The sequence below is a fragment of the Varanus komodoensis genome, unplaced genomic scaffold (genome assembly GCF_004798865.1).
Source record: "Varanus komodoensis strain SLA01 unplaced genomic scaffold, ASM479886v1 scaffold7_3, whole genome shotgun sequence".
In the NCBI taxonomy this organism is placed as follows: Eukaryota; Metazoa; Chordata; class Lepidosauria; order Squamata; family Varanidae; genus Varanus; species Varanus komodoensis.
The window spans coordinates 23,445,409-23,462,571 of record NW_025336480.1 but is presented as its reverse complement, the minus strand read 5'-3'; the positions used below and the strand labels follow the sequence as shown (position 1 = coordinate 23,462,571).

The 17,163-nt window shown below is 40.6% G+C and overlaps 1 protein-coding gene across 3 annotated transcripts in view; it reads left to right on the top strand.

The window, feature by feature from the left end:
* The window catches only part of LOC123035789 (ADP-ribose glycohydrolase MACROD2-like), a 139,167-nt gene that overhangs the window by 65,345 nt on the left and 56,659 nt on the right, over positions 1 to 17,163 (top strand). For all 3 annotated transcript variants that reach the window (XM_044454377.1, XM_044454378.1, XM_044454376.1), the window contains exons 5-7: positions 9,444 to 9,521; positions 10,056 to 10,130; positions 10,660 to 10,752. In XM_044454377.1, the coding sequence (XP_044310312.1) occupies positions 9,444 to 9,521; positions 10,056 to 10,130; positions 10,660 to 10,752 (246 nt within the window). The remainder of the gene's footprint in view (positions 1 to 9,443; positions 9,522 to 10,055; positions 10,131 to 10,659; positions 10,753 to 17,163) is intronic.

The following is a 17,163-nucleotide window of genomic DNA, read 5'->3' as shown; positions in this document are numbered from 1 at the left end:
GGACCACCTCTATTATCATATTTAAGAGATCTGTAAATACATTTTTTTTCTAACAGACTTTCTGAGAACTCAGATTGCATCTTATTTCGATATGAGAAGGACTGCTGCTGTGTATTTGTATTTTCTTTTATGAATTTTTTTATTCATTTTCAATTATCTGTATGGTTTTACTATAGCCACTCTGAGGGTTCCTGTGGTTGAAAAGTGGTCTATATATTTAAATTTAGATAAGATGAATAAACCTCTACATAAAAATATAGCTAAAAAGCTCAGACCAGTTCTGAATGATTTATTCTCCTCTTCTGTATCTCCTTTATGCTTTCAAAGCAAGAATGATTTAATTATCTTTCCCTCAACGGAATAATGTCTGTTTAGTTTTGGCAAATATTATGATAATATTTATACTCTTCATTTGAAAAAAATACATTTAGTAGTTTTGTTTTCCACCTGCAGGTTTTAGATGGTTTCCTTTCTCCATTCTCCACAGTGACCCAGAGAGTTCCTTTTCCTTATCAGCTTGGTCATGTGACAGTCCTCCATTTGAAAGGAGGTCAGAAGACAGTCCTGTGTTTGGACATGTCTTCTATTCAAAGGGGTGTTCCATCCAAGCAGGGCTTAAAGATAAAGAATCATGAGGAAGAAAAATGGGAGCGTTGAAGTTGCACATCCTTAGTTAGCAGCACACAGAGAACCGAATGATTGGATACACAGGTCATCTGGTCACAGTCTTCCTCTCCACAAACTTTTCTCAAGAATGCCCTCTTCTGCGCTAATCTGATGGTGTCTGGGTGGACATCTGGATGTCAGCTGTGCTACCTGCCACACTAGCTACTTTCACCAGGTTGTGTGTGTGAGAGAGGCCTCTTTAAAAAGCCTGACTTAACAAGTTCATATAAACTTCCATTCAGATCAATCTAATCCATCATAAAGATGGATTACAATGAAATCTTGAAAGATATAAAACCATTTTGAAGTTAAAACTCAAGAATATCTCCCTAAATTCTCACAGATCGCTTTTATAGTAGTTCATTTTGTAATACATTTTTCTCAGTTTACGAGGCACAAGAATACTGCAATCATGCATCAGTTTCTGTGTGCACCATTACCTGTAATTTTGGATGCCCGGTTGATTTCTTTTACTGCAGAAATATTGTAGCCATTTTTCTCAGGGTCTTACTTAGAAATAAAATTCAATGAATCTATTTTCTTCATAGTGGCCAACTTTCCCACAGGTTTTTTTATATCTTACTAGCTAAAACATGGTGATTTATCCATGCTGTGTACAAGAACTAGGTGTGTTATATATTCCAAATAAATAAATAAGACATTCAGGACCTAGTTGCAGAAGTGAATATAAACTGATTTAACACTCAGCCCTGCTTATCCTCTTCTCAAGGCTTTGATAATTTTTTATGTTTGAGCATTGCTGATTTACCCAGTCCAAGATGGAAGGAGTACTTCATAAAGTGGGAGCAGAAGTAAAAGTGGTGGTGGAAGTAGCTACTTCTGTTACTAATGCCTTGAAAGATTATACATCAGCCTTCCCCAGCGTGGTACCTTTCAAATGTGTTGGACTGTAAACCCCATCTTCCCAGCCAGCTGGCCTTCCACATCTGTAGGACACCAGATTGGGGAATGCTGCATACATAATGTTTTGCAAGCATCTAGTCTTTGAATTTTATGCTTGGACTTTGGTGTTTGTTTATATCTAGAATTGCGCTCTAATGTTTTCTCATGTTTCTGCCAATTAACCATTGACTGGGTTCAAGCCACATGATCCCACTCAAGGAATGAGTATAGGTTGAGTGTGGGCTTGTCATTGAATCCTGAATTGTTGCTGAATTTTGGGTTGCTTGAGCTAAGCTGCACTAATAAGTCATGATTTGGTAACTTTTTGTTCACCTGCAAGTTCACAACCTTACCACAAACCGTGACTTCTCTTCATGGGTCATTTTGGGTTAGGACAACATTCCAGGTTTGGGCAACATGATAACCCACATTTCAACCACAGCCCATGCTTTGACAACAACCTGCACTCAACCTATACTCAACCCTTAAGTGGGGATTATCGTGTTGTCCGGCCACAGGCACTGTTACCCTTCATGGTTTCCAACTAACGGGAAAGCTTGTCCATATGTGTTCTAAACAATGGAATTATGAAGCATGTTTAAAAGATTCCAGTACTAAAAGTAACCATTTAAGGGTGCTTCCACATGGCAGTTTCTCTAGTAAGGGAATCAGCAAAAATAAGTAAAAAGTCTTTGCCTTGATCATATTGTGGAATGGTTCCATACAATTTGTTCATATTAAACTAATTTGGGAAAGAAGAAAGGAAAGCCCCCCACCCCAAACCTTCCCGCAACTAATCAAGAGCCACATACAAAATCAGGGAATATTGAGGAAAAATCAGCGCCTCTGGTAGTTATTCATGTTACTTGTGGAAATTTGCCCCATATTTTGGAGTCAGATACAATGACAAACTAGGACTAGGGAGACCCAGGTTTAAATCCTTACAGTTAAATGAATGATCATGCTCTCTAAGCCTAACCTACTGCACAGGGTTTTTGTGGAAATAAATTTAGTGTGTGGGAAGAACCACACTGGAATTCTTTAGGGGAAATCAGAGCTATAAATGAAATAAATAAACAGCAACTCAAGACAGCAGATATAAATCTTCCCTTATTCTGATGCCTTCACAAAGAAGAGAGCTTCACATTTTGCATTTTCCCTTTATATATAGGTTTCGGAGTACTTTGGAAGCATACACAAGAGCAGTTAAAGTCTAGTTTGCTGCAACTGGGCCACCATCTCCCTCTCCTTCTCTTCCTTCTCCTTCATGCAGTAGAAAATAGCAATGTGAAGGAGCTTGATGTAATCCTAAGAGCCTAATTTGTTCTTGGATGTCCATGGTTGACAAAGACATTTTTCAGGAGCCAGGATAGAACAACATGCTACAAACACCATTTCCTTTAGAAATAGCTCATACTATAGCTACTGGCTATGTTACTTCTGCAGTTGTTGTTTTTTGTTTTCTGGAAACAGGGCGAAAGATCTGACCTTACTCTGTGATAAGAGCACCTTGTTTCTTGCTATATATTTAACCTAATCTTTTTACATTTGTCATACATTTTCTATTAACTGGATTTTCTTTATGAATGTGGGTTTACTAGCTTCCTTTATTTTATTCCTGTTAATCTTAAAAGTAAATCCATCCTTAGGCCCTGAGGCTTGAATATTTGATTTAATATTTGCATTTGAGGAGGAGAGTCTTCAATATAGTCTTGACCTTAACGATTTTGAAAGTCAAAATCTGCATACCAATGTAATACCTTTCTTAGCAGCTTAAATAACATTGCCTTGATTCTCTGATGTTGCATGATGCATATGCAAAGACAAAGTGGAGAATTTTCACATCTTCTAGTAGATTAGAATTCTGTATTATTTAACTAGTTTATGATGATTTATAATGAAATTCAATGAGGACTGGATAGCATTAAAAGAACTAATTCAAGTTAGGGGTAGCTAATGCACTCCCACAAATTCTAAATAAATTCCCCACTAAAGGTTGAAAAAACTAAGTGAAATCTAATGAAGAAAAGAATATAGTCACTGGGGAGAGGCTTATTGCTAATGAGATTGTCAGAGGCGAACCCCTGCTTTGTATGCAGAACACCCCAAGTTCATTCCCTGGCATCCCTCATGGTCAAGGATCTCTGGTAGCAGGTCTGGAAGGCATTCATACCATCAGAAGTTGTTCTGGCCAGAGAAGAGGAGTGAACTTGATGGACTAAGAGTTTGCCTGAGAATGAGGCAGCAAGAGGTGTTCTTAGGTCAGATAATATCCACTAAGTTCCCATTCCGTGCATGCAAACACGTTCTGTATGTTGAGCATGGCGCAAGACAAGAGTGCCGTTTGCTCAGGTGCAAAATATTGTACTTTAATCCAAACATGCAATGTCCCACAACAGATGCACACTGTTTAAGGAAGTCCTTGGGGGGAAGTAGGATCTTGTCTGTGTGGGAATGTGTGTGTATTTCTGGGTTGAGGAGAGCTATGTAGCCCAGGGACTTACCAATGCTCCTTTCGTAGCATGAGAAGGCAGCACAATACCCCTCACTGAAATGTACCCATATTTCAGTGTAGATGAAGTCTGCTGGTTTGACTCACAGAATGTGGGTCTGAAATGAGCCCATCTACAACTGCAGCATGCCCTGGTGTCTGCCACTTGGCTGCAATAATGCCCGATTACATGAGAGCCAGTGTGGTGTAGTGGTTAAGAGCATGGGACTGGGACTCAGGCGATCTGGGTTCTAGTCCCCGCTCAGCCATGGAGCCAACTGGGTGACTTTGGGCCAGTCACAGACTCTCAGCCCAACCTACCTCACAGGGTTGTTGTTGTGGGGATAAGATGGAGGAGGAGATGTAAGCTGCCTTGAGCCCTTTGTAGGAAAAAGGCAGGATATAAATTGAAAAATAAATAAATAAAATAAATAAATTTGCAGTTCATCCCATCTGTACTCCATTCATACTCCATGGGTAAATGTTACTTAAGAATACTGTTGCTGCTGCTTCTTTTCCTCCTCCTCTTCCTCCACCACCCACTTTTTTTATTTCTTGGGCAAAACTTTCATGCACAAATCAAAATGATAGGGCAGCATAAACAAGAACTCAGATCTTGTATGCTGAATGTAAGGCATACTGCAAGCGCATGGGTACTGTTGTTCATAAAGGTTATAGATTAAAATGTTGTGTACATTAGAACAAAAATGAAATAAACGCATGCACACACATTGCATGCTGGTATCATAGAGATTATTTATTTATTTATTTATTAAATTTGTATGCCGTCCATTACTTGCGTCTCTGGACAGCTTACAACATAAATCAGAATAAAATAAATAAATTGACTATTCCACGCTGGCTGTAATTAATAAAATACAAACAATAAAATCCAATTACTATTAATACATATTAAAATATTGATTAAATAAAAAGGTCTTGACAATCTTGGCAACTTGTAGAAATCCTACTTTCCTAATTTAGGGATTGCAACATTGTGTAAAGGGCAAATTCTCCCAAACCTGCTTTTGCCATATGCACAGCTTGGCTAGAACCATGTTGCACTGTTGGCTGTTAGTATGAGAGAAGCTTTGAGACGCATTTCATGCCAATTGTAGCTTATTTTTAGAGCTTTGTACGTATTAGGGTACATTGAACCACATGGTCACCACATTTCAGTACTCTGCCTGGTGTAGACAGCTTTAGGACTGGGTGGGATTTTGCCAATGATACGGAAAATCCATGGACAGATATAAACACTAGTCAAGCATGCAACTCAGCACACACTCAGGGTAAATTGCATGAGGAGGAACAGCTGGATTCTGCTCACAGGTTCTGTTCCTTTGTTACATCTACATCATGCCTTTCCAATGTTAAAAACGGAAATTCTCCAGCAGGTTACCAACATAGGCTCTTTGAACATTTTAAAACTGTTGATCTACAGCATGGGTCCTCAAACTACGGTCCGGGGGCCAGATCCGGCCCTCTATGTCCATTTATCCGGCCCACCATGCCAATTTGGACCCGCCCCGTGTGCACACTCTCACCCATGCAAGCGCCGCCGCCACCGACCTCACCCCACATGCGGGGACGCAGCGGTTTGCTCGCTCAGAGAAGACGATCTCCAAGTGAGCAAGCCGCTGCCTCATGTGCCCACATTGCAGTGTGTGCCCGCCCCGCCTCGCCTTGCCACGCGCACTGCCCCTGCCCCAGCACCGGCCCACGCGCACCGCTGGCACCACCTTTCTGGCCCGCAACTGCAGCTTTCAACTGGCCCCCTGGTGGAAAAGTTTGAGGACCCCTGATCTACAGGCATTCAATGGTCATGTGTGGTTGAACTTCCGAAGCAGCTTGCTGAAGCTATGGAATGTGCTCATAGTATTTAGATACAGGGAAATGTAGGTTGCTGCCATAAACCAGACCAGAACATTCGTCCATCTAGTCCAGTTTTGTCTGCTCATCCTCTTTCCCCATACCCAGATCTCTGATCCTTTAAAAAGAAAACCCAGTGACCTTCTTCATACAGAGCCTGCATTCTGTCCCTTGAGCTGCACTTGCTACCCTAATTGGTTTATGTATTTCCAACCTGCTTTCCTGAGTTCTAATCCAGGCCAATGACCTCTCATGGAAAGTATGATGATTGTTCAGTTCCAAGTGAACAGCTGTCCAAAGAGAAAGAAAGAATGGGAGTTGTTCCCAGTCTTTTATGTAGCAAAAGCAAAAGATGGCATGTGAACATGAAAGAAAATAATATATTTGTCTCCATGAACTGAAACAGGTTATTGACACTTTAGAATGTGAAGAAGAATGCTTGCACTCTGAATGTTATGATCAGCCCCGTAGCTGGGGTCCACAGTGCTACTTCACACATTCCCCATGAAGTTCTTGAGTTTTTCCCTTTGAAACGAAGATTCACGTGCCTTATCGGAGACTAGAGGCGAAGTTCCTCACTATTTCAAAATTGTGTTTGCCAAGAGACTTGGGGATGGAGACAATCAAGTCTTTGCATAAAAGTAGTTGTGAGGGGAGTTCTCCTGATCCAAGCTTCTAAATATTCCATGAAGGCAAACATGATTTTATTCCAAAAGGTACTTTGCCAACACCAAGTTAAAAAAAAAAGAAAAGACCAACAGGCCATATTAAAAGTTTACATCCATGCAGCTTACTTGCTTGCAATAGCTATGGGACCAAGATGTCAATGAACATATATGCTAGTTGCCAGTATTATGTCTGACATGATGCAGAACATGCTTTTTTGTGAATTGACTATGTTTGGGCAATTACGCAGTTTTATCTTCATGGTGGCTCTGATTTTTTTTCTTTTTCCTTTGACCTTCTCCGTGGCTTGTCTTAGACTTATTTGTTGTACAGGAACTATTCTGCAGTAAGAAGGAGTTGTTCAGGTTGCTTAGTTTGCCTAGATGGCTTTGCAGCGTTTCCTGCTTCCATGATTTAATCCCCAAATTGCCTATATATTATCTTGATAGTATTAGCAAAACATAAAAATAAAAAAAAATAAATTCAAAATATGATAAATCAAATTCAGTGGATTGGTTTGAGAAGCTTTAACATAGGCAATTTGAAAAAAATGTATATGTGCAGTTCTGCTTCTAAAGTTCACTTGGTAAACTTTCTGCAATTTCCATCAAAGAAGCTGTGTAGGTAATTAAATATTTGCCTTGGAGAATTATTTGCAGTTAATTAAAATCTCAAACTTTCAATGCATACCTGCTTTACTGATTATTAAATCTGGATCAGATGTTTACTACCCAGGTTTCTCAGATATCCCGCAAAGATAGTTTTTGGCAGGATTGGGAAGCTGATGATATGCTTTGGCCCATTTCCCACAGTTAAATAATAGTTTTACAAAATACATGTTTATGAAGGTGGCACTTCAAGATTTAGTGGAGTTGTGGACATGTTCATATTGATTATTAATAAATAATATTTCTGTTAAATTGTCACTGGAAGCTGCCAACTTACAGGTTAAAGGAGTCAGTAAGGTGTAGGGTTGGAATGGGACTTAGGACATCTGGCTTCTGCCACTGCTCAGCCATGGAGCTGAGTGACGCTGGGTGACTCTCATGTACTCTCAGCCTAGCCTACCTCACAGGATTGTTGGGATCAAATGGAGAAGAGACGCTGCCTTGGGTTACTTGCCAAAGGAAGAAAGGTGGAGTATAAATGTAATATAACAGCAACAACAACATTTGGATGTGATTTAGTATAGCCTGACCTTTCCTGGTGCCCTGCAGATGCTTTGCACTTCAGCTTCCATCAGCCCCAGCAAGCATGGTCAATGGTGAAGAATGCTAGGAGTTGCAGTCCGAAACATCTGGATTGCACCAAGTTGGGGAAGGCTGACCTAATACATGATTCTTGTTGGACCTGTAACGGCATTAATGACTCCATCCCTGTTGTGCTTGCTTTGAAGAAATAGCATTTTATTATGAATGGCATAGAACTACCATATCAACCATGTCTCTCTCTAATGAATGATTCTGGGATAGAAATCAGAGTTGCAGATTAGGGCATAACAGTAAACCTGCCATCCAAAATGGCAGTTGGCTGTTGAGTTCATTCCACCTGCTGGACTAATAGAGAGTAAAGGTTCACCATGTCCAAATGGGATGATGTTCTGGATTTTCCCACCCTGGCTTCACACAGCAGTTCCTGCCCTTAGCAGGAGTTTGCCTAGCAAACTGTGTAACACTGTGAGATCAGGACACAGATAAGTTTTACTAGAGCTTCTGAGGGAGAGACAAGATTTTTTGTGACAGCCCTGTGTTTATCGTCACACGTAGTTCTTCGTCCAGGTAAGTATTAATTGTCTGTCACCTTCAGGAATTCATGGAGGTCTATAGACGTGGGTCCCATTTCTCAGATCCAAGGCACGGGAAGCAAATTGATTTCAGGTACTTGCCAAACAGATGGCTAGCATGTTAATCTCCAACTGGAGGGCAGGAGGGCAGAAATGACTTCATTCCATCCCTCTGACTCTCCCAGGAGCTCTGTTAGAGCTGGATGCACTGGCCATCTGCTAAGGGTGTGTGTGTGTTGCCTGGCCCAGCTAGAACTAGTGCACACACAGCTCCAAAGGCTGGCTCAGGGGAAGGAGCACGCACCTTGCCTGGAACATTTTGCACCCACAGATCATCTGGACTGGACTGGGATATCTGACCACAGATTTATTTTTGAAGTCCGTATTTATACCTTCTTACCTGTTTATATCTCTATATCACCTTACTAATGGCCTGTCAAGATGGAGGGTGGCTTGTGGGGAGAAACAACAAGATCTAGGCTGTTGTCCAACTCTCCTGTCTAGCAGTGAGGCCATTGCTTCTGGCAGAGAGCTGCCTCCCCATGGAGGGGCGGGGTGAGCATTACTTCTTCTTCCATGGGAATGGTTAGAACTGGCAGGGCCACATGTGATGGGTTGGAGGAGAAGTGAACTGTCCACAGTTCCACAGTGAACTGTCTCCAAATGCAATGATTTATTCTTCTACATGCAAATCAATGCATTCAGGGATTCAGTGGAGAATGACCTGCAGAACCCCATTTTGGGAACTTTTTCTTGTATGGCATGGATGAATGCCAGAAAAACAGAATGAAATGTTATGAATTATTTTACGTATAAGGGTATGGATAGACTTGTATGTGCATAGCAATGCATGTATGTATGTGCATAACAATACCTATAAGCTTTCGATATTTAATGGCTCATTTGAAAATGCATAAATTGTGTTAACTGTGCTTTTGTGTAACATAGATATTTCCATTTTAAATACCTTAGCACCTATCAGAGGCTCTTTATTATCTCTTTATCAGAAGCATATTCAGCAGAAAACTCTCTTTTGTTGCATTTGTTTTATTTCCCTGTTAGAATCCTCCCAAGATTCCAAAGCCACACAAGAGCATAATCCAGCTCCTCCTGCAGTCAGTGAACAAGATCAAGCTGGTGGTAGGTTTTCTACTGTAGGATCCTAATAATTAATCCAGTGGGATTATACGTTCTCTTAGTTATAAGAGTCCACATTTCCCTCTCATAGCAACTCAACTTTCTCCTCAGATGCCTGAGGGATGCCTCTATAAAATTCAGTGAATAACTCTTGCAAATGACTGAGTAGCATCATCTTTAAGCAAAAAAGAAGTAGGCTATGACAATATTGCTCCAAGGTCATAATCTAAGTACACTGTGTCTTGAGAAGATTATGGTTGCAGGTTTGTTTATTATGTAGTGCAACATGAGTATCAATCATATGCTCCTGTTTAATGGAAAGACATATTTTTTGGAGAATTTTATATGATTCGATAGTTGGTTGCAACTGTGCTTCAATTGTAACTCTCAATCATCACAGCAAATCTGAATTTCACTTATACATGTTCTGATGTGGCACAGCATTGCTTTTCAGTTTTGCATCTACATTCTGATGGGGTTTTGTTTATGTACATCATTATCATGTTGACACAATTTCCCAACCATTGATATCAACAGGAGTCCAAGATGATTCTACTGAAGTTGAAATGAACACTCAGATGGATTCTCAAGTCTCCTACATGGAAGCAGAAGGTACTTTGTGTACCAAATGACCATGAGCAAGAAAAAGGGGAAACACTCACAATCATCAAGCAATTATTAATAAAGCTTATAGTATCATTCTGTTTTAGTTGTTATTGTTTCATTGTACATTTAAGGGGTATATACTACTTTTTCATGTGCTAGATCCAGAATAAGATGAATACTAATTGTTATCCTAGATAGCTCGCACGTCTTGAGTGAGAAGTTAAGTGATACTGAAAGTGTTATTATTCTCCTTGCTATACTTGTGAGTGTTGATTCTGTTTGGTGTGGCTGAACATTTTGGCCATATCCATTGCTATAATTTGAGCATATTAGCTTGAAGCTAACCAGGAGCTTAAATCTTTTCCCCTGGTATATTTCTCACCCCAAGTAAACCATGATCAGAAGATATTGCTTGAAAATTAAATTCCCTCATAGTGCAGCACTAGACATCTCTACTGAGATATAAGCCTCACTGACTTCAGTGGCACTAAGCGTGGTTTGTATTTTCCATAATTCTTTTTTTTTCCCTGTTCAGAGACTTTGATAACCCAAGACAAGACCATGAAGGAAGAAAAGCTACAGGCTCCTGAAGTAGATAAAACTGGTCAAGAGAGCAAAGAAGAAAAAGGTAAGGCAATGGATAAATTTGAATGAGATGGCAAACTTGGCACAGGTTACCCATGGAGGCAGCAAGCCCTTTAAAACCATGTTGATTAACATGCCTTTCACCCCTTCACATCTGCTGTTGACTTAGCTGGAGGAAGAGGCAAGCGCCAACAGGATTTGGATAATTAAAAAAAGAACACTTTCCCCAGGAAGTATCAAAATGCTTGGAACCACATAGAGTAATATTAGCATAATTAGAATTAGAATAATAGGACATGCTCTAATCTCTAGCCAAGCCATTATTGGAGGCTCTTAGCGAGAAAGGATGTATCACACCTGCATTCACCATGGCTGGCTGTAGTCTGACAATGTTCCATATATCCCAGAAAGACATTCAGTGGTCGGGCTCTGGCTGAGTACAAATGTTATTCCTGTTTGGAGTGTCTGCAGGATCTGTCTAAACCAAGCAGGTGTTGGAGTGAATGAAGTGGTTTGCATGACACTGCACTCCGCTGGGTCTTGGTTCATCTAACCTATAGAGCAAACTGAGTCATTGTGGAAAGACCTTGACTGGGCAGCTGTAGCAAAGATAAATCTCATACTGGGGAGGCAATGTTATGCTGAAGTTGGGAGTGCTCTTTAAGAGGAGCTTGGAAATGTAATTAGGAACCTTATCAGGACTAATGCATAATGACTTGCTGAAATGGAAGTTTTTGTCTGGCAGTTCAGCTGCCATCTAGGGTTGGATTATCATTGTGAGAAGCTCAACAGAAAATTCGATTTCACATTATGCACGTGGCTACATTATGCCCAGACCCCCATTTGCAATAGTTGTTTGGCCTCATAATAGCATCCTCTGATTTTAAGAGATATTCTGGTATAATGACAGTAAGACCTTCCTTTGTGGGACCCAAAAATCAAATGGTTTGAAATCAGAGCCTAGTCATAGTCTTTGTTGAAAATCCAGGTCAATGCTAACTACCTCTTTCTTATTATGAACTTTTTTTTTTTTTTTTTGGTCGGCTCCATTGACACTGTGTTAATTGCAAACCCGTGCTTGTAATATTGGCACTTTTCTGCACTGGAAGTTCAAGTTAATAGCACTTACATTCTTCATTGCTCATATCCAGCTTCACAATGTTTTGCTTAATATATTTTTCGTTGCAAATCCAAGTTGAGACTAATCACACCCTTTTTATTCTGCACGATACTAATGGTATTAACACTGTGTTTCATTACTGACAGTGATAATAGAATTGATATAATCCTCCCTGCAAATCCAGGTAAATGGTGTTATTCTACTTTGCAAATCTAGGTTAGAAAATGCAGGCTCATTCAAGTTGCAAATGCCAAAAACTTCATGCCAATTTCTTCTGAACAGAAATTATTTACATTTTATTTAATGCCTCATCAAGAGCGTCTTGAATGAAATGTATTTTCATAGTTTGAACCTTTTCTTCTAATACTTTACTGTCCCCTACAGCTAATAAATTCAATTTAACTCCCAGTAGATAAATTATATTTTGCCATCTGTTCTACTGAAGATTCAAATATGTAGTATTAGGAAAGTTAATGTCAGAAAGAGTTTTTTTCTTGGTATTTTTTCCTTTCCAAAAACAAGAACCTTATATTAAATGGCAGACTAATCCTGTGGGTCTGCTTTACTGATGGTAGCACAAATAAAACAGCATCTAATCCTTGATAAGGGTGCAGAGCCAGCTCTGTTAACCTCCATCCTATAAACATACAGCACTTTGCATGTGACCTGGTGTTTCTGGCTTTCTGTAGCCACATTGTAGGGCTATAATTTTGGAAACTGTTTCTTTGGGTTCTTACCCTGAACTTGGGACTGGACCCCTAGCAAAGAGCTTGCCAGGGTTAGAGCTTTGCACAGAATCTCTTAAGACAGAGCTAAATCAAAGCTTAAGAAATGTAATTTCTGTGATCATTGGGGAGCAGTTAATGCCTTGTAGAGGTTAGGCATTGCTTGTTAATGTAACACTATGCTGAACTGAGTAGGACTGAAAGTGCACTGAACTCAGTGAGAAGGTATAACTTCACAGGGTAAGAGCCCATAGAAATGAAAATTGATGTAATGAAAAACCTGCTCCATACAAACTTCTGCATTGGATCTGATCTTGGGCCTTAGCAATCGCTTCTCTCTAATACTGGATGCTATAAATAAGTGTACAAGTAACATTGACTCATTCTTGGCACCTGGCAGTTAGGAATTTCAGAATATCTTGTGAATCCGGTTGTGCATAGATCACATCTGTAAAGCTCCCTCATACTAAGACAGGTCATTGGTCTATCCAGCACAGTGCAATCTCATCTGCATAGGGGTGGATCTCCAGGGTATAGCTAGAAGTTTCAGTTCAACTACATCTGGATCTTCTATCTGGAATTGTGGGAGCCATTTTCATGTACTCCCAAGCCATGTCCTGAAGATACAAACCTGGATCTAGAAGTCATCCGGAAGGATGTAAAAACTGCTAGGAATAATTACATCCTTGTAGGTAGATGTGATTGCTGTGATGCTCTGAGATTCAACATCTGAATGTAGAAACTTTATTTAGATCCTTCAAGTCTGAAAAAAGGGGTTTGTTGAAGTATCCATTTTAAGTGTAAGCCCTGATGCTAGACATCCTGGATCTGTGCTGAGGCAGAATGAGAATGTTTTGTGAATTGGTCTGAAAATTCATAGTTGGAACAATGCTAAGAATTTGTAAATATCAGCATTGCTTGAACAGAAGTGTTAGTATCTTACATTGATGCATTTAAATATCTAACAGTATGTTTGATATAGTATTGCATTTTATCGTTATTTTGAGGCAATATCTCACATTTATCTAGTTTTACATGAATGTATCTTTCATGGCAAACTTTGAGTTTTTATTGTCTACTTCATTTTAATTAACTCTAGGTGTAAAATGTGCCAAGTTTTCCTTTCTCTTGTCTGTCCTTTCTGCCAAAACTCCTGAGATGCAAGGAGCCCTCTGGAACGCTGTGTGATGGGCACAAAGGACTCTAGTGGGATGGGGCACTTGGAACATCTTTGTGGAGCTGATTTGCTCAACCGGTGCAGGCTAGCTTTGGGTCTAAGCCACTCTTTTCACTCCATTTGGAGCACGCAGAGCATTCAGCGATGGTTTTGGGTGCTGGGAGAAACAAACAAGAGCACTGTTGTTGTGTCAAGACAATTCATTCAAATGTGCCTTATTCAAAGGGGCCATGGGCAAGCCTCAGGGAGATTTGAAGGACAGCAGTGGTTGCTGAGCTGAAGCAAATATTATGTGTGAGATAGAAATACATTCCAGATTTTTAAAGCATTTGATGTGGACACAAAATGCAGCATTGGGCTTTGTTTCAAGCATCAAAGGCTGTGCAACATTAAGTTTCAAAAGTGACCATATCTAACAAGATTTTAAGGGGCAAAGTTTGGTATGATTGTATATCTGAAAGGCCAGGCCTGTTACAAAAGTAGCTATCTTAGAGTCTGTTATGGGCTGCGGAGTATTAAAGCCAGCTGAAACAGGCAATAAAGAAACTTCTGTGAATCATAGCAACTTCTCAGCCAAGAACATTTTCAAAACTTGGAGGTGGCCTGTTGCATTGGTACTTTGTGCTAGAAAGGATGACACTGAAATATATCCTAGGAGCACATTTTTGCTTAGATTTATTGAAAGAACAAAACCAATGGCCTCTTACAGCATAATTCCTGTTGCCCAATGGATGACTGTTTAGTGTGTTCCTGTGAGCTCATATGTGGAGAAAGCTTCAAAATGGTTACCTGTCTCACTTTTCTGGACACAAATATGCCACTAGAAGAATCCAGGCTTCTGCTACCGAGACTTAAATGTTCCCCTTTACATTTGGGAATTAAGTACTCCACCATATTTGATCTGCCTCTTTACTTTAACATATTGGCAGTTCCCAAGTTGAGACAATCTTATATGGTAGCACATTGTAACACACTTCCAACCACCCAGATAAGGGCCAAATTTCTTAAGGTACCCCTGAACGAACACCATTGTAACTGCATCTTGTCAGAGCTTGATCAGCCTTTTCACGTTTTCTTTTATTGCCCAAAATATGAACAGGCAAGAGAGAGGTTAGGTTAGGTTAGGTTTGGTTTTGTTTTATTTTAAAGAAATGGCTGTTGAAATATTCAACCCTTCCTGATGCTGCAAGATTAAAACTACTTCTGAGAAGTTTTTGTAAAAACTGTATTGCAGATGTGGGAAGTTTTTTTATAATGTGTTTTTAAACTCTTAAATTATGTTGTATTTGGACTTTTGAACCAAATAAATAATATTAAACTTAAATAAACTAATGAGACAGGCCCGAGATTTCTCATGTTGGCAGCTCATGATGATGTTGCCTTTCACACAGGTATGCTCAATGTAGAGTTTCTGTGAATACGTATCACAGAACCAGAGAGTTGGAAGGGGCAAAGAAGGCCATCAGGTCCAACCCACTGCTGTTGCAGGACACCAATTTACACCATCCCACACAGACAACTCTTCAGTTTCTTTTTGAATGTCTTTAGTGTGGAAGAGCCCACCACCTCTCCAGGCAACTCATTCCACAGTTGTATTGTTCTGGCAGTGAGGAAACTTTTTCCTGATACCTAGCCTGAATCTGGGCTGTCACAATTTGAGTTGATTATTCCATGTCCTACACTCTGGTATGAGCACAAAGAGATCTTGACCTTCCTCTTTGTGACAGCCTTTGAGGTAGAGTGATATCATGTCCTCGCTCAGTCTTCTCTACTCAGGGCTGAACATACCCAGTTTTCTCCTCACAGGGCAGTGTTTCCAAACCCTGGATCATTTTTGTTGCCCTCCTCTGGACCTTCTCTAATTTTTCTGCACCTTTCTTAAATCTCTGTGCTAGAACTATGCACAGTATTCTAGATGAGGTCTGACTAGTGAGGAATATAGGGGAACTAGTACTTCTCATGATTTGGAAGTAATACTTCTTTTATTGCATCCCAAAACTGTATTTGCCATTTTGGCAGCTGCATTGCATTGTTGGCTCATATTTTGCCTGTATGTGTGTATAACATTCACTCTATTACAAGAGATTAGGAATTTGATCCTAAATGAGGTTTTGTGTGTGTGGTATGATACAAAATGCCAGATCCTTTACCCTAATTCTAACCCAAACCATGCTGGAATAAGGCAGGAGATGCTGGGGGAACTTATCTGTTCTAACTCCGTCAGTTTAAGCATATGTCAGGCTGGGCACATGGGAATTAACTCTAGGCTGGTGTAGAGGACCTCCACTGATCCAGGGTCTCCAAAGAAATCTTGGATCCAGTTGATGGTGGGCCATCTCTGTCCTGTCCTGCTTCTGCAATACTCTGTGTTATTATACCCACGGAGTGCTAGAACAATTGCTTAACATTTTAGGGGAAGGGCTGTAGATCATGTGTTCAATCCCCGGCATCTTTCAGTAGGGCTGGGAAAGAGCCTGAAGGACCAGTTGCATTCAAGGAGGGAACCCACAGCCAGTGGACTTTATGCAGCCCTCAAAGCAACCCACTGTGTGCTCACTCCAGTTTTCCCTCTTGCCCTAGGACAGCATGACAGGGCTGGAGGATGACACTCCCTACATGTCCTGTTGCGCAGCTCAGTTGCAGTAATGACAGTGTGCAAATGAGCTCATTGGTCCACGTAGGTCAGTATTGTCAGCTCTGACTGACAGTATGGAATCCACTTCTTTGAAGAATAATGAGGACTTCTAATTTGGAGGACTTTGAAAGGGGATTGGATACATTCATAGGAGAAGGTTGTCAGTGGCTGCTAGTCCTAATTGGCTATATGCTACCTCCAGCTCAGAGGCAGTATGCTGGGAAACTCAGGTGGACTGTTGTTGTCCTCCTGCTTTCCTGTGGGTTCCTGTGGTAGCTGGCTAGGCACTGTGTGAAGAGAATTCTGGACTAGATGAACCCTTGGCCTGATCCAGGATGGCTCTTCTTTTGTAGGGGCTCTCCAGGAGTTTCTTCTCCCCTGCCTGGACATGCTGGTGACTGAGCATCTGCCTGCAGAGCAGAAGCACCCCTGCGCTAGAGCCCCTTCCTGATGAGCTGGTTCAGCTCTGTCCAAGGCAGCTTCCTATGCTGAAAGTTCCCTGCTGAGATGCATCCTAGGAGATGCCCCACAGATCAGATAAGCAAAACCACAAAGCCCTTTGAGTCTTCTTTGAAAGAGCAGATGAAAGAGTCTGCCAATCTTTTTACACCCATTAAGGATTTTAAACAGGCGTAAAGTTTGGCTTCTGTCCGAAGGGTGGTAACTGAAACTTGTGCAGTTTCCATTTCATCCCATCAGCTCCCTGGGCTGACTACCTGACTGAAAAGTTTTGTTAATTATTTCAAAAGCATGTGTTGTCGTAATGCAGTATTTTGCTGCAAGACTGACTTGCCATG